Source organism: Mustela erminea, chromosome 14 (assembly GCF_009829155.1).
Source record: "Mustela erminea isolate mMusErm1 chromosome 14, mMusErm1.Pri, whole genome shotgun sequence".
NCBI lineage: Eukaryota > Metazoa > Chordata > Mammalia > Carnivora > Mustelidae > Mustela > Mustela erminea.
The window spans coordinates 8,046,836-8,063,966 of record NC_045627.1 but is presented as its reverse complement, the minus strand read 5'-3'; the positions used below and the strand labels follow the sequence as shown (position 1 = coordinate 8,063,966).

Genomic DNA, 17,131 nt, shown 5'->3' with positions numbered 1-17,131 from the left:
AAATGTCACCCTTCCTAGAGGGAACATCACTTAACCTTTAACCATGTTATTACTAATTCAAAAGTATTTTATTAAAAAGACAGAGAGAGAGAGAGAGAGAGAAGACCAGTCAGGAAAAAACACAGACTGAAGAAAAGCAGTGAGCCAAGGATGGTTGAGCAACAAACCCAAGGAGAGGCAACGTCTGGGGCAAAAGGGAAAGACAACTTTGTGAGGAACAGTAAGGAGATGTATCAGAGTTAAGAAAGGAAAGCTAGGGACGCCTCGGTGGCTCAGTTGGTTGGACGACTGCCTTCGGCTCAGGTCATGATCCCGGAGTCCCGGGATCGAGTCCCGCATCGGGCTCCCAGCTCCATGGGGAGTCTGCTTCGCTCTCTGACCTTCTCCTCGCTCATGCTCTCTCTCACTGTTTCTCTCTCAAATAAATAAATAAAATCTTTAAAAAAAAAAAAAAGAAAGGAAAGCTAGCAGGCAGGTGTCAGAAACAACAGAGACTGAGGGATATGCTGCAGGATGGTCAAGTAAGACAAAGCCAAAAGCTGGATTTGACTACAATTTGGTAGCCTTTTCCAGAGCTGACTCAGGTGAATGTCAAAGAAGCAAGAATGCATTCATGAAGTTGAAATATGAATGAGAAATGCAGAAACCAAAGCCGGAACAGTCAGCTATTCAAGCTAGAGATGTGAACAAGCGGACACAAACGCTTAGGGAGAGTCATCTGGAGGACGCGTGGTCCCTCCATTCCACCAGATCTTCAAAGTCCTATTCCTGGATCAAGCAGGACCATGAGAGAGCTGTCCACTCAGACCTCATTGTTCGGTCCCCTGAAAAGCATCCATACACTTCTAGCACAATGCTGTGTCTACCAGATATGATTATAGGCAATTTCAGTGTTGTTATTAGAAAAATCAAAGGAAGTTTTACAACTTGCACAACTCTGTGAAATTAAGAGTCCTGCTTCTCATTCTACCAACTGTTCTTTGAATTTGCTTGATATACTTGATATACTTCCCTTCAAGTAATTCTTGCCTATTTCTATCTTTTCGGTTTTATTTTTAAGATTTTATTTATTCATTTGACAGACAGAGATCACAAGTAGGCAGAGAGGCAGGCACAGAGAGAGAGGGAAGCAGGCTCCCTGCTGAGCAGAGAGCTCGATGTGGAGCTCGATCCCAGGACCCTGGGATCATGACCTGAGCCAAAGGCAGGGGCTTTAACCCACTGAGCCACCCAGGAGCCCCTCTATTTTTTTGTTTTAAAAATATAAATCCTTTCAAATTTTAGAAAACTCATTTTAAAACAATGTGGAATCAGGTAACGTGATGCCGCCAGCTTTATTTTTGTTTTTCAACATTTCCTTAGTGATTCAGGGTCTCTTCTGATTCCATACAAATTTTAGGATTAGTTGCTCCAGCTCTTTGAAGAATACCAGTGGAATTTTTATCGGAATGGCATTAAAAGTATATATTGCTCTAGGCAGTAGAGACATTTTAACAATGTTTATTCTTCCGATCCAAGAGCATGAAATGGTCTTCCATCTTTTTGTGTCTTCTTAAATTTCTTTCATGAGTGTTCTGTAGTTCCTCGAGTACAGATCCTTTACCTCTTTGGTTAGGTTTATTCCCAGGTATCTTATGGTTCTTGGTGCTATCGTAAATGGAATCGATTCTCTAATTTCCCTTTCTGTAATTTCATTGTTAGTGTATAAGAAAGCCACTGATTTCTGCACATTGACTTTGTATGCTGACACGTTGCTGAATTGCTCTATGAGTTCTAGTAGTTTGGGGGTGGAATCTTTTGGGTTTACCATATAAAGAATCATGTCATCTGCGAAGAGCGAGAGTTTGACTTCTTCATGACCAATTTGGATACCTTTTATTTCTCTTTGTTGTCTGATTGCTGTTGCTAGGACTTCTAATACTATGTTGAACAAGAGTGGTGAAAGTGGGCATCCTTGTCTTGTTCCTGATCTCAACGGGAAGGCTGCATGGTACTAGCATAAAAACAGACACATAGACTGTGGAACAGAGTAGAGAGCCCAGCTACGGACCCTCAATTCTATGGTCAATTAATCTTCGACAAAACAGGAAAAAATATACAGTGGAAAAAAGACAGTCTCTTCAATAAATGGTGCTGGGAAAACTGGACAGCTATATGTAGAAGAATAAAATGCGACCATTCTCTTACACTGTACACAAAGATAAACTCAAAATGGATAAAAGACCTCAACGTGAAACAGGAATCCATCAGAATCCTAGAGGAGAACATAGGCAGTAATCTCTTCGGTATCAGCCACAGCAACTTCTTTCAAGATAGGTCTCCAAAGGCAAAGGAAACTAAAGCGAAAATAAACTTTTGGGACTTCATCAAAATCAAAAGCTTCTGCACAGCAAAGGAAACAGTCAAAAAAACAAAGAGGCAACCCACGGAATGGGAGAAGATATTTGCAAATGACAGTACAGACAAAAGGTTGATATCCAGGATCTATAATGAACTCCTCAAACTCAACACACACGAAACAGGCAAACATATCAAAAAATGGGAAGAAGATATGAACAGACACTTCTCCAATCAAGACATACAAATGGCTATCAGACACATGAAAAAATGTTCATCATCATTAGCCCTCAGGGAGATCCAAATTAAAACCCCATTGAGATATCACCTTACACCAGTTAGAATAGCCAAAATTAACAAAACAGGAAACAACATGTGTTGGAGAGGATGTGGAGAAAGGGGAACAAACCCTCTTCCACTGTTGGTGGGAATGCAAGTTGGTGCAGCCTCTTTGGAGAACAGTGTGGAGATTCCTCATGAAATTAAAAATAGAACTTCCCTATGACCCTGCAATTGCACTCCTGGGTATTTACCCCAAGGATACAGATGTCGTGAAAAGAAGGGCCATCTGTACCCCAATGTTTATAGCAGCAAGGGCCACGGTCGCCAAACTGTGGAAAGAACCAAGATGCCCCTCAACGGACGAATGGATAAGGAACATGTGGTCCATATACCCTATGGAGTATTATGCCTCCATCAGAAAGAATGAATACCCAACTTTTGTAGCAACATGGACGGGACTGGAAGAGATTATGCTGAGTGAAAAAAGTCAAGCAGAGAGAGTCAACTATCATATGGTTTCACTTATTTGTGGAGCATAACAAATATCATGGAGGAAAAGGGGTGTTAGGAGAAGGGAGTTGGAATAAATTGGAAGGGGAGATGGATCATGAGAGACTACGGACTCTGAAAAACAATCTGAGGGGTTTGAAGTGGCGGGGGGGTGGGAGGATGGGGTACCAGGTGGTGGGTATTATAGAGGGCACGGATTGCATGGAACACTGGGTGTGGTGAAAAAATAATGAATACTGTTTTTCTGAAAATAAATAAATTGAAAAAAATTTTTTTAAAATAAATAAAAAATAAAACCCTGTCACAGACCCCCCCCCAAAATAAATAAATAAATAATGAATAAATAAATAAAACAAAGTGGAAATAAACAAACAAAAAGCTCACCTGGGATGTGTTCATTTTCTGCTCTGAGTCGAGGAGGGAGAGCTGAGGAAGAAGGAAGGAAGAAGGAAGTTAGAAGAGACTTGGCCTGCCTTGCAGTTCCTGGATTTACCTGCCTACACAGCTCCACATACAAGATACTTACGTGTCCATGTGTGGCTCCGATAGATGTTGAGCTTAGACATGATACTCTTCACTGAGTGAATGTAAACATTTATTCCTCCTGGATTTATTATCAATTTAGGTTCTGTGACACAGAAAAATTAAAAACATGAGAAGATGAGTTGAACATTTACCAGTAACCTAAAGGAGGAAACACTATGGCTTTTTCAGAACTGATGTGGGAAAAATTAAAAATTAAAAATCTCAAGCCACATTGTTAATCTGTTTTCCTGTGAACACTATTAATCTCCTGAGGTCAGAAAATCCAAGAAACTCTGGAAAAAAGAGATGGGGGTGTTGAAGGCAAGATAAAAAAATAAATGTTTAATGTTGGTTTCTTACAACTTTCAAAAGGTCATTAAATAAGAAACTATCTTTGACTTAATTAAACAATCTATGACTTAACCCACTGAGCCACCCAAGAATTCCTGGAGAGACTTTGTGAAACAGTCTCGTATAAATAGAGGAGTTTTCCAGAGTAGCAGATAGTGAAATGAACATTTCAGTCTCCTAGGTGCCCTCAGGAGTCTCCTTTTCTGAATATTCAAAAATGCAGGTAGTTAACATACAGCGCAGTATTGCATTCTGCAGTACAACTCGGGGACTCATCACTTCTCTCCACCACTCAGTGCTGACCACAAGAAGTGCCTTTCTCAATGTCTATCATCTAACGACTCCTCTCCAACCCATTTCCCTCCATGACCCCACAGTGTGCAGGGATGCCTTCACCCTCAGAGTTCTGTCATGAGCCATCGCCACGGTGACCTGATGACACGCATCCATCCTTCCATTTCAACTGTCACTCTGTGAGCCGAGGCCGTGGCGGTTTGGTGAGCGGCTGTAGAGGTCCCCACGATGGGGAATCTTAACTGCTGTTGTATAGGTATGTGCCTATCGATTTTCTCAATTCTCTTCTCTCGAGCTGGTTGCCTCCCTTTCACAGAGACAGGCTTCTTCCCTTTGGCTTTTCCTCTCCACTCTGTGATTCCTCCACCCGGTTGGATGCCTGTGCTTGTTCGTTTGTCTGGGTGATTTGGTTAGGATTTCGTGGGGAAGCTGACATCCTTAAAGTACTTCTATGTTCAGAAAACCGTACTCTTTCTGAATACCCATTTCGGACACAGTCCTAAAGGGACAACACACAGGTCACACGCCACACTGCTGTCCCCGGATCAGGAGAACCTTGGTGCGACCCAGGCACCACATTTGAGGGGGAGGAATTGCCAGTCACCTCTTCCCAATGGACACGACAAAATCGGAGAGGAAGGGTCAGCGGTCGAAATGCAGCTGTTTTTAGAAGGAGAGACACTGGAAGACAGCGGGGTGGTCTCATGGGTTGATATGCAGGGTTTCACGGGCCGTCTGCTTGATGCCGGGGAGTGCACGGGAACAGGCTGTGCCACCGGGTGGGTGGACAGAACACACAGCAGTTGCACAGTGGACTGTCTGCTGGTCTCAAAGGTACTGCTGGGCTGGGTTCTCCAGGCCCGGCCTAGGGAGGGAGACAGGAGACTGTCCGCTAAACCTACAGTCTCCAGAGGGGATCAAGAGACCTGAGAGTAGACAGGGGATGCTGGCAAAAATGAGAGAGTAGGGAGGGACTCACGCCAGCCAGGGTAGCCTCACTTCCATCCAGGCTCCTCAGAGCAGTCCGCATGGCAAGAGCGGGCCCCTCAGCATCATCTATCTCCTTCCTGAAACCAACCACCCCACATGGCCAGCACACACGGCCACCTCCATATTCGTTTGTACCATCGACTGCTCCTCGGGACTGGCGAGCTCAAGGCAAGCGTGTTCTTGGTGGGGTCAAAGTGTGACCTTTGGGAGCGGAAGGCAAGCGAGTTCTCGGCGGGGTCCTATGTGACCATTGGGAGTATGAATCACCTTGGGAGCCAAGCAGAACCCCAGGAGCCGTGGGCTGCAACTGGCCTTCAGGACAGCCTTGGGCGACTGGGCTGACCTTGCAGAGAGGTGAGGGAACGTGGCCCATGCAACCCGTTCCTGGTCCTTCACTAGGGCCCCACTGGGCAGAAACCGCCACATAGTTGATGTCAGGGCCCCAAACACAGAGGTGAGTGAGGACTGAGGCTGGTCTCGTGGCCCTCACTCTCCCCTACAGAAACACTGGCACAGAGGAATTTCAGATTGTGAGGGCAGCTCTTGGTTCAGGGCTTCAGGACCTTTCCTCAGGGGCCGTGGGTTGGTGTCAGGGGCTGGGGGATCTCCGGCCACAGGGAAACAACAACATTCCTGTCCCAGATCAATCCTTCATCAGGGCCCTCCACTGTCCTCCACTGTGGCTTCAACCACAGCCAGCCGTCTAGCTGAGTCCCTAGGCGGTCCCTTCCTCAACACCTGCCGAGTGGCTGGGCAGCATCCCATACTCCCCTAGGGCCCAGGTGCTCCTTGGACTCAATCACTTTGGACACCATAGCGGCACACTAACGTCTAGGCCGGAGGGCAAGGAAGCGGGCACAGAGGGTTCTGGGGAACACTCTAGGGTAGGTGTGGCTGCTCAATGGATGTGAACCCAGGCCATCACGCGTGCTCACGGCGATCTGTTGCGTTTCTGTCCTGTCTCTGCTCCATACAAGCCGTTGCCCACAGAACCTGTGGGTGTGGGAGGGGGCGGAATTCAGAGCACAGCACACGGTGACCCCTTCCTAAGTCTCACCTGGAGGGAGGAATGCCTGCTGGGCACCTGGCGAGTAGGGGCAGGAGACGGATGGACTATAAGGAAAGGATGTCCAATCCCCCTACGGGCTTCTGACGACAAGGTGCCAACACTGCTCTCTATTTCTGTGCATCTCCCAGAAATCTGTGGGGAGTGTCTCCTCAAGGATGTGGAGCCGCCCCCAACCACGCTGGCCCCTCCACGACGACCCAAGAAGAGAGTCCGGTTCTCCCTCCATGATGAGGTCTACACCATCAAGGACACCAAAGAAGGTAGGTACCTTGGGGACTGACTCATTACGTCGATCAGAGATGCATTGTTTCGTCCAGTAGCACAGACATAACCGAAGCTTTTAAAACTGCTGAGACACATTGTCCTCTGATTTCACTGGTAGCCACTTGCCTCTATGCTGTCCGTCCATCCCCTTTTTTTAAGTCCACAAGTCACAATGAGATCCTCGTTCAAACTGGATCCAAGGGGCACAGGAAAAAAGTGTCTACTAGCTGAAGGGATAGATCTTAGGTCTTTCTGGAGCACACAGGTCCCTACAGGTCTCCCCTAAGAAACATGGTTCTTAGATGTGTAGGAAGGAAGAGACTACGTTTTCCGCCAGGAATGCTGAATAGAAAAATGGAACAGAATACGACAGGAGGTTTCACGATGGCCACCCTCCACTTCCGCCCATTAGCCACATCTTGCATGGGTGTGCTACATGTCTTCAAAGAAACAAAACCACCTCACCACATTTGGGGAACTCAAATACCCAGTACATTCCACGTGGTTACCGTTCTACAAATGGGGCCAATGCATTTGGTGACGTCTTCTCATTCTGGAAACACAGAAATCTGCACACTAAAGTCTCACACAGCTGGGTTCCCAATAGCCCCAGACAGGCACGGCCCCCAAATCCATCATGGGAGGAAAGAATACATTCCATGGCATCCATACACATCATGGAGTACAATTCAGGTGTAAGAAGAAACAAACGTTTCCAAGATTTTATGAAACAGATGGACACTGGAAACCTAACACGCATTTTGAAAGCAAGCACACAAGGAAAGAGGCACATTACACGATCCCGGGCTTTGAGGACACTCGAATAGGGACATTCGTAGACCCAGAAAGTGGAAGGGACGGTGCAGGGAGGAAAGGGGGAGGGCCAGTCATGTCACGGGTACAGAGGTTCCATGAGATAGGATGGCAACGTTTTCCCCGTAGATGGCAGTGCAGTCTACAAAGCATCACGGATGTCAGCAGTGTCACTGAACAGATGCATACTAACAAGTACAACCGTCCCCAGGACTTGGATTCCGTCACCGAAAAACCCACTCCTCCAAGGCACGATAGAGGACCGATAGGGTCACACAGCAGAGGTGCACGGAGGACAGCTGAACAGGCCCCATGACCAGCTGAAGAAGTGGCAATCTGGCTTGGCTTCACAGTGGGCAGGAGGGCTCAGGGGACTATGCCCTGAAACCCAGAGTGTCTTGAGTGTTTCCCAAACAGACGCTGATGAGTTCCCACTGATGACATCCCCTCTGTTGGAAAGCCAAGGCCCCATTTCCCTTTTGCATCCTGCTCCCCTCCTCTGTGTTTCTGTATACACCACTGTGTACTGTGTCCACCACTGTTGGCCCACTGGCAAGTTAGGCCTTGCTTGGTCACCCTTCACGTCCATTCCCTCTGGCCCTGCATCCACATCCAGCAGACTTAACTCCCCAAGTCATTCCTGAGTAGTGCAGCCAATGTCCTGACAGCTCCTCTCTGTTCTCCTAGACCGGGTGGAGGGACAGTCCAAGAACCTTCCTAGGGGCTGGAAAAAGGAAGGTCGCCTAACTCTCCCTGAGGTAAGCTCACCTCTCTTTCTCAGAGACAGAAATGGTGCTTCCTTGATTTCTTCCATCAGTGGAGTTTGATGAACATCGGGCACTTTACCTCCCAGGGGAAGGGGACAGCAGCCTCCCCTCCTAGAAGAATGCTGGGTCTGACCTCTTATGCACAGTGGACCCAAAAAGGGTGATGACACAGGACAGCCTCAGTTAAAAACTCTAGGTTTCTCCTTGAAAGAGAACGTTCTGTCTGTTGATCAGAATGGACTTCGGAAATTGAATGATGCTCCAGCATCATTCAAACGGTCCTCCTGAACTCGGGTGGGGGGACATGGACTCAACCATGGGACCTCATCCAACTAACTGCCTGAAGTCCTCCCCAAACCAAAGAGCTGGCCCAACAGCAGACAGGATGCTGGGATCCTCACTGTGTTTCCTTTTCCCCAATCGCAGGTGGACGCTGGGAGCAAAGACCGCTGTACGTATTTAAGAGCATCAGGCTCTGGGAGGAAATCTAGAGTACAAAGATCCTGCCCCCTGATTCTGGGTTCCAACAAGGAACGGGTGTTGGGGGATACTGACTGAGACTGTCCGGTGAGGCACGGTCACCACGTCGAACAGGGTCTGGAAGAACTCGTACATAGGGAAGGGCTGATCTGTGTGCACGTGGGATGAAGGCCCTGTGTGCGTGGGGGTGTGCGTGGGGGTGTGCAGGTGTGTGTGTGTGTGTCCCCATGCGTTATGCTTGTGAACATGATTGTGTGCCTTTCCTAGGAGATCTTTATCACACTTCCACCACAATCACAGTGTCACCCTTCCAAAACACTCTCATCACCCTGGCACACTTTACATACTCCTTCCCCTACTCACCACAGCTGTACCTGGAGGACATTTCCCTTTGATTTCCTGAGACGGGCATAGTGCAGAGATGAAGGGACCAAACCCTTGACCTCCTACTTGGAAAGCCAAGATTGGAGCTCAGGTTCCAATCTGAAAGTTGCTCTGGCCTACGCACCTGTGTTAGTCCCTCAGCCAGGGGGTCATGATGTACCATGGGTGCTAGCTATCAAAGGGCCATAAGCATCTGTGCACACAGCCAAATACCTAGATTCTATGATGGTCCCCCACAGGACCCAACATGACACAGTGGCTTCCATGGACAAGAAGCCAGGGCAAGCTTAGAAGCCCACATTAAAGATTACAGCCTGGTCCCTGGAGTCAAGTGCACAGAGAAAAGCCACATCCTCGTGCTCAAGCCCACATGGCTGGAAAGCGTGTGGACCCATGGAGGACAGAACAGGGCAACATCATTCATAGCCGGTCTCAGTGTGTACACACGACCAACCAATGGCAGAAAAGCATCACGGAGGGAACCTACTGTACTTGATAACATTTCCCTAAGCCTCAGGAAGGTTCAGATTCTCTAAGCACACACTCAAATACCACTGGCCAATAGGAAAACAAGGTCAAGCTTGGGTGGAAGCGTTGGACCCAACATCCCCGGAGCAAATCTCCTGCAAAGCAGGCCGACAGCCTATCAACACACACTCCAACAAGACTCCTCTGTGTAAGCAACTTTCCACTGGTCAGAACACCTGGGAGGGTTCGGACAGCCACTGTCTTCAGGGGAAACACACACACACACACACACACACACACACACACACACGGGACCGCTCAAGAACAGTAGAAGGAATCTATCACACTCATCGACGGTGCCAGCTGTTTACGGAAGTACGATGTCCGTGCTCTCCAGTGTTGCACATGGGATTTTCTGAAGACAAAGAAAGGATGAGTGAAGCAAACTACTAGGCTCCTTTCCTGAGGGTTGAATGCAGCCTGGCAAGTGAGGCTGCTTTTTATGCCGTGCAAAATCTTACAGAGACGTGATGCATATAGTCGCAGCAGGTGGGGATCTTGGGCCCAGAGCTGATGTCCAAAGAAGCAGCGTGGGACGTCTTAGTGGCACGTCAGTCAGGAGAGGTTATGGGACTCGGTCCTCACACAGAAGCCAGCTTAGGCTTCACATGTCCTGGACTGGCTATTTGGCTTTGATCGGGCTCGCTTTAGCTAGAAAGACAAGAACCCTCTTCGCATTTCCTCCCTGCTCCTCTCCCGTCCCTTCCCCTCTGCACCAGGACAAGGCCCGGCAGCAGTGCGGCCCGTACCTCCTACGCGCCCGCACGCGCACACTCCCCTCCCCTGTCCTCATCCATCCAAAATCCCCGCCTACTTCCTGAGCAGCCTCACCAGTGTCCTCACAGTGCCTCTGTATCCTCCTAGCTCTCCACGATGACCTGATGGAAGAGCTACTACCCACTTTGAGGGCCGAGGAGGAAACTCCGACACTCCCTCAGGTAAACTCATTGTTCCTCAACTTTTTATTTATTTAAAAGACAGAAAGTCAGAGAAGGGGAGAGAGAGACAGACAAACAGACCAATGCGCACGAGAGCGCAAGCAGGGGGAGTAGCAGAGAGAGAGGAAGAAGCAGGCTCCCCTTTCAAGCAGGGTGCCCAATGTGGGCCTCCATCCCAGGACCCTTGGATCAGGTCCTGAGCTGAAGGCAGAAGCTTCAATGTATGAGCTGCTTGGTCACCTCGTTAAAGTCATTTTGTGCTTCTGAGGGACAACCAGTGTTTCATTTCTTTTTCCACAAACATCTGAGCATGGACATGCCAGAGGGGAGAGACAATGTCCTTGGTGCTGAGAGCCTGCCGTGTGTTTATACCATTAATGGACAGCAAATTGAGATGGGCACTGAGAAAACATCGCCATCATTGCTTAGGCAATGGATGGTTGTGAGCATTTTCCACCAGGTCATTCTGTCTAAGGGAAATGGCTTTGGAATGAGTTGCTGAAGAAAATGGACGGGGGAGTTTTGACATAACAAGCCAGAGCCTTTTGGAGAGGTCATTTCCTCCTCCTCTGGATCATAGATGCATATGACCGCACCCAATCTAGCTTGCTTACGACACACACCAAGGGCACAGAGATGTGTGCACACGGTGTGCACAGGGTGCTGGGATCCTCACTGGGTTTCCCTTTCTCCAGCTGCAGGAGGCGGTCACCGGATATGGCCCATATGCCTATTCCCCCATCACTCCCTTTAGGGAGACAGATGTAGCTGAAGATCAAGGTAGGGCTTTCTCTCCTCCTTTGGTCTGGAGAGCTTCCCCCCCTTCTGAGTTCCTCCCGGGAACGGAAGCTGGGGCGGACTGAATAAACGGAGTGTCCTGCAGAAAACCAGGACCCTGTGCTACAGTCCCTGCAAACCAGTAGGTCATTCGGGCGGTGTGCTTGGTGCATCTGAGGGTTGGGGCTTGTTTTCGCGTGGGTCGATGCGACGGGACCAGACATGTGGGTGTGTGGACTGCGTGCATTTCACCAGAAGACATCTCCCGCTGAATGGACTTGAGGGCACGGGTCAAAGTTTCAGAGCCAAACCTCCTTCATCCCCGCTGCACACACCCTGCTAGGACACCACATTCCTCGCTGACCCCAGATCCACCTGGAGGGCTGCTCAGGATTCCCTTTCCTCAGACAGGGATGGGGAGAAAGGAAGGGGCCCACATCTGTCCTAGCTCGGGACGTTTCTCAGACAGGGTCAAAACACAAAGGAATCAGAAGCTACTTTAGTCGACCCAAACATCACCACCAGCATTACAAAAACGCTCCCATCTTGAATGCACAGAGGGAAGGCTCACTGGCAAATGGCAATAGCCAGGAAAGCTTCATCATTAGCTCGGGGCCTGATCCGACTTCCTGACAATCTGCTACATGGCCAGGTTAGAGAGTGCCCTTCTCTCGCCCGGCCTCCGCTCTCTCGTGAACTTGCCGGGTCCTGACTGGGGGAGGTGGGTCCCGGGAAACTGGGTCCCGCGGACTCCAAGGACACACCCACATGCCACAGGAAAGGAAGACGGGGAAGAATCAGCACCTTGTGGATGGGGACTCTGTTGGAATGGTCAGCTGTCAGTACGTAGAAATCCTGGGTCTTTGGTTTTCCTGACCCTACATGACTCAGGGACAAATAGAAACCTCTAGGGTACTTGTGCTTGCATTGAATGCAACCCTGCCACACAGCATTCTTCTGCAGAAATACAATCTCCTAGTAGAGGTGAGAGATAGGTGGAAGCGGCCAGGAATCGGTCTTGACAATCACCACGACACAGTCGCTGGTTGGAGGAGCTTGCCCGTCAGTACAACGGAACGTGTGTCTTAGTGTTTACCCACTTTCGGCTTGAAGAGGTCACCCTGATTCCATTCCCTGTAGCTCGAGTTCAGAGTCAGTATTTCTCCCTCCGTTCCTGCTCCTTGCCGTGACCTCTCTCGATGCAGCAGCAGCTTACTCAGTCCATACCTACGCAACCCAACGTCGTCATATACTCCCGGGCACGCCCACCCCAAGCTAAACTCCTTGAGCTCTTCCTGCCGAGTCCCACAAGTAGACTGACCATTCTGTGGATCTCTCCCTAGCTTGGCTGGATGGACAGGCGGGTGAACGTTCAACAGGAATGACAGAGGAAGACGCCCCGTTTTACACCAGAGTGGTACGCTGGCCTTTCTTTGGGGGAGACTCAAAAGTTCTGGCTTTTTAAATCAAGGTTACATAAAAAAAAATCTCAGCATGCACAATTGACAGGGTAGGGAGAAGTTTGATAGAGAATCTGTTACCAAATGCTACCTAACCCCGAAGGCATTGCGGGGGGGCGGGGACAACCACAGCAGGATCACCTACCATCTAGAGGGCAGGGACCTTTAGTACGGGTAGCAACTATTCCTCCTTACCACCTATTTTGTCCAGTGGGACCTGGAAGACTGGGCGCATCTGTGGAGGACTCATTTTGCTCTCGTCATACTTTGGGGCTCACGGGCCTCTAGCACACTTCCTCATTGGCTTCCTCTGGTCCCCCAGGGAACAAAAGAGCCATGCAAATAGGACAAAGCCTGATTTGATGTTCATACTGTTTTCTTTTCTGAAATCACAGGTGTCCCTGCTGGAAGGGGATGGCGGTAAGTATTCTGTACTCTAGAGTCACTCACTTGTTTGCAACAACCTGGAAAAGGGCCAAGGTCAGGGCTTCCTCGCAGGCAAGATGAGAACCACCCTGATTCCAGGTCCGGCGGGACTGAGAAGAAGGGTCGGAGTAACAGAAAGGGATTTTCTGGGGAAAGACCCGTGGCCTCATGGCCCTGTCCCCAGAAACTACTGCGCTGCTCTTAGGTGGTGCAGCTTTGGGAGCAGGCAGTAGGTGTGCCTTGGAGATGGACTATTTCACAGCCAACCTAGGCCCTGTAGCTCCAACAGGAGCCAGAGTTTCTATTCACGTCCCTGCTCCTCTCCAGGACCTTTCATCCTCCATCCAGGAAGGGCCCACTGCAGCTCAGTCCATACTGATGAGCTCCCCACCTCCACACACTTGTCCACACATGCACGCCAAGCAAAGCTCCCCGAGCGATTCCTGAAGAGTCCCATCGGGGTCCCGACACTCTCTGTGTGTATCCACCCAGATCCCCTGGCTAGCCTGTACGATGACCTTGACGTGGACAGCACAGAGGGAGAGGTCCCATTGTTCACCAAGGTGGTAAGTCAGCCTTCCTTCAGGTGAGGTACAGCATCCCTTATTTCCCTGATACTCGCAATCAGATCTAACACCTCGGCATGTACAATGTCCTTGGTGGAGAGATTCTTGAGAGAGCGACTCTTAGCCAGGGACACCCCATTCCAAAGACCCTGCAGGAAAGAGCAGGTTCGGTTACCATCCATAGGGTCGTGAGCTTTTTCACGGGTGATACTGACAACGCCGTGCCACCTAATGGACCCAGGGCATGCGACCTCTAGGTGGATTCCATATCACTGCCCATGACCCTGCCCATCACCAAGAGACCAAAAGAGCTGTGCACACAGGACAAGACAGGACTTGATGTTCATCATGTTTTCTTTTCTGAAATCGCAGGTGGCCCGGCTGGAAAGGGAGCTTAGTGGTAAGTATGCTGTCCTCTAGAGTCACTCATTGCTTTGGAGCAACCTGGACAATGGGCAAGGTGGGGCTTCCTTGCAGGCTCCATCTTGAGAGCCACCCACAATCCAGATCCTGTTGCAACGAGACTAAGGGTCATGTTCCGGACCGAGAACCCAGGCCTCGTGACCCTGGCCCCGGAAGCTACCGTGCTGCTCTTAGGTGCTGTAGGATCGGGTGCTGGGCACGTGGTCTGTTTCCATGGGAATCCATGTGCTGTGTTTCTCAGGGTTGGTGTGTGTGTGTCAGGTGGGTGAATGCTGTGCTCTCGAACATGTCTTGTCCCCTCAAAATGGCGATTAATGGTGTCCACGTTCTCAGGGACGTTTCCCATCACTGTCACTTCAGGAATGTGACATGGAAAAACTCTTCAACACCTACAATTGAAAGAGGTGTTCTTTCCTTGCAAAAACACATCAATTCCCCCAGAAAAGAAATCCCGTCACTAACTAGGAAGGGCTAGACTGTGCCCCAAAGACACAAGTGTCTCCCTGTTACTGAGTCAGTGTCCATGGGGCTCTCCCGCCAAGGTAGGTCTCGGGCAAGAATGGTCACAGCACCTCCCTCTTGACACTGCACTCACACACACACACGTCTCTGCATCAGAGGCCCCACGATGCGTCTTCCCAACCTCATCGGAAGCACTGAGTGCTGCGACACACTTCCTCCCTTCTGCAGGCGGCTTCCGGGGCAGCCGTGTGCAAAAGCCCGTTCGGGGATAACCCGCACAAAGGGGCAGTGGCCAGGGAACAGATGGGGCCAATTCACTCCGTGTTTCTTCATGGAGATCTACCATTTCCCTGCAGATACTGTGTCTAAGAATGCAACTGGCCTTCTCCCAGGGAAATCCCACACCCACCACTGGTCCTTGCTGGGGCTCTTGGAGGTGGGCCCAAAAGGTGTCCTATCCAAGGGGGAATGAGGTGGTCTTCAGGGACTAAGCATCACTGGGGGCACCTGGGCCCCCTCCATGCAGGAACGAAGGGTGCTCTGTGCATCGCAAGGTGGCCAAAAAAACCTCAAACCTCAACAGGGGTGACAGGACAATCACCACCCATTTCACTGGCCATTTGTCCATGCAAGAGGGCCTTGTTAGATTCGGAAGGTTTGGGCCAATAGACAACTCAAGGGGGTTCAGTGCCTGGGAATGGAAACAGAGCCAAATCAGGGTTTCAGGGTTCTTTGGCAGCCAGCAAGACTTTCTCTCATGAGAAACATGTATTGGAACAGAGTATGATTTTCAAACATCTCTTTTTCTCTCTCCCACGCGCGAAATCCATGGGAGTACCTTTCGCTGCTCTCCGAGGACACTCAATGGGCTTTTCCAGGGTAGTTGCACCAGTCTGCATTCCACGAATTGCATACAATGTCTCTAATTTTCTGCCTCCTTCCAACATGGGTACTGGGTTTGAATTCCTGGTTTGGGTCCTCGCTACCCTAACTGACAATGCCAAAGCTCAGCGTCCTTTGGATTCACATTGCCCTCACGATGCCTTATGCTGAGCATCTTTTCGTACTACGTCTGACTGACCGAGTTATTTGTTCCCTTTGCAGCACAGACTATTCCAGTCTTTTTCTCGATTCTTTCATTTGGTGAAATCACAGTCTTCTTTTGTTTGGTTGGTTTTCTTTGTTGTTCTTCCTTTATGTCAGTGAACACACCTTTTCTGAAATAAGGATGCCAAGGGTTTCTCCAATCTGTAGGCTGCGTTTTCACTCTGTTCGCTCTTTCGGAAGAGGATGCTTTTTCTGGGCGGTCCCCTTGGGAAGCATCGTGATGACAACATGAGTGCATTTCCGGGGGCATTTCTCTTCCACTCCCAGGTGCCCCTGCCTCTTTGTATGCCAGCACCCTCCTGTTGGCTCAAGGGAGTCATCCAAGGTATTGGAAGGTCAGCTTCTAGAGACCCACCACCGACTTCTTCATATTCAGAAACGTCGTGGCTCGTTGTGTTCCTTTATGGTTCCCTTATCTATTCTAGCAGCTTCTCTGACCCAAGAGCAGCACATTGTATGCTTTAGATCAGTTCTGCATGGAATCCGTTCCCCATTTATTCTAGGAACTGGGGCTTCACCTTCATCTCTTCAGGTCCAAAGACCTCCAGCAGCACCTGGTGGGTGTGTGTGAGCCCGGGAACGTCTTCCCTTGATCAACGTCCCTGTCAGGCCAGGCACAGATACCTGAGAAATATGCAGGATAGCAGGCCTGGTCTCTCGCTCCTGGTTGGTGTCTAGTGCTGAGTGATCCAGGAAAGAGTCTGTCTAGTATCCATCGTACACAGTCATTTATTATCTCAGCGCAGTACACAGAAATCATCAAGGGAACAAAAACGTCCAGTTGCTCACTCCCACTAGTCACACGTCAAGAGTCCCATAACGACTGGAGTTTCCGATGGTTGCGCTGGGAGGAGACAGCGGTCATGGGCATGCAAAACTGACACTGAGGTGGCTGCTGCAGGATCCTGGTCTCATTAGAAGGCATGAGACTCCAATCCCCGTCTCCTCCAAGGGCTCCAGCTGCGCCAGCCCCGTGAACCTCTGACAGCACAGCAGAAGGGTCAGGCAGATGCTGCATGGCCCAGAGACATCTCAACGCACTTGGGATGAAGGGGTGATGCGGTTTCTCTCATAATGGCCTTGCTCCTCTTTCAGTTCTTACAGATCTACTGGTAGAGAGCATCGAGGACTACTCCACCAGTGAGGACGAAGTCTCTTCAGGTAGGGAACGGCACCAAGGAGGGGAACACTGGGACATGGCTCCCGGGAACATGGGGTTGCCCCTGCCGCTTCGGAGAATGAAGAAGGTGGGTCAAAAACCACCAAGGAAAGGGATGTTCTGGCACAGGCATGATTTGCTCATGTCACGGTTTCGGGATGAAAAGAACAGACGAGGTGTCCACGGGCCTTTAGGGTAGGCTGGGTTTGTCATCACCAC

General features: G+C 49.8%; 3 protein-coding genes across 14 annotated transcripts in view; 2 read left to right on the top strand and 1 right to left on the bottom strand.

The window, feature by feature from the left end:
- ERO1B (endoplasmic reticulum oxidoreductase 1 beta) overlaps positions 1–17,131 on the top strand; it is a 358,900-nt gene that overhangs the window by 219,042 nt on the left and 122,727 nt on the right. The gene's annotated exons all lie outside the window — the stretch shown is intronic.
- The window catches only part of LOC116573396, a 184,468-nt gene that overhangs the window by 132,257 nt on the left and 35,080 nt on the right, over positions 1–17,131 (bottom strand). Inside the window, exons 1-2 of one of the 2 annotated variants that reach the window (XR_004278774.1) lie at positions 3,656–3,723; positions 3,514–3,555 (exon numbers count right to left, since the gene is read on the bottom strand). The exons of the other annotated variant lie outside the window; for it this stretch is intronic. The gene's annotated coding sequence lies outside the window, so the exon portion shown is untranslated. Of the gene's footprint in view, positions 1–3,513; positions 3,556–3,655; positions 3,724–17,131 lie in introns of those variants that run through there. 2 annotated transcript variants of the gene reach the window in all.
- Positions 1–17,131, top strand: part of LOC116573397 — a 154,322-nt gene that overhangs the window by 133,345 nt on the left and 3,846 nt on the right. For 2 of the 4 annotated variants that reach the window (XM_032313493.1, XM_032313494.1), the window contains exons 4-9: positions 10,459–10,532; positions 12,653–12,726; positions 13,165–13,189; positions 13,688–13,761; positions 14,134–14,161; positions 16,849–16,914. In XM_032313493.1, coding sequence (XP_032169384.1) covers positions 12,691–12,726; positions 13,165–13,189; positions 13,688–13,761; positions 14,134–14,161; positions 16,849–16,914 — 229 coding nt within the window. In that variant the 5' untranslated portion in view covers positions 10,459–10,532; positions 12,653–12,690. Of the gene's footprint in view, positions 1–8,122; positions 8,194–8,628; positions 8,654–10,458; positions 10,533–11,227; positions 12,140–12,652; positions 12,727–13,164; positions 13,190–13,687; positions 13,762–14,133; positions 14,162–16,848; positions 16,915–17,131 lie in introns of those variants that run through there. The other 2 variants (XM_032313496.1, XM_032313489.1) reach the window with 2 other exon arrangements.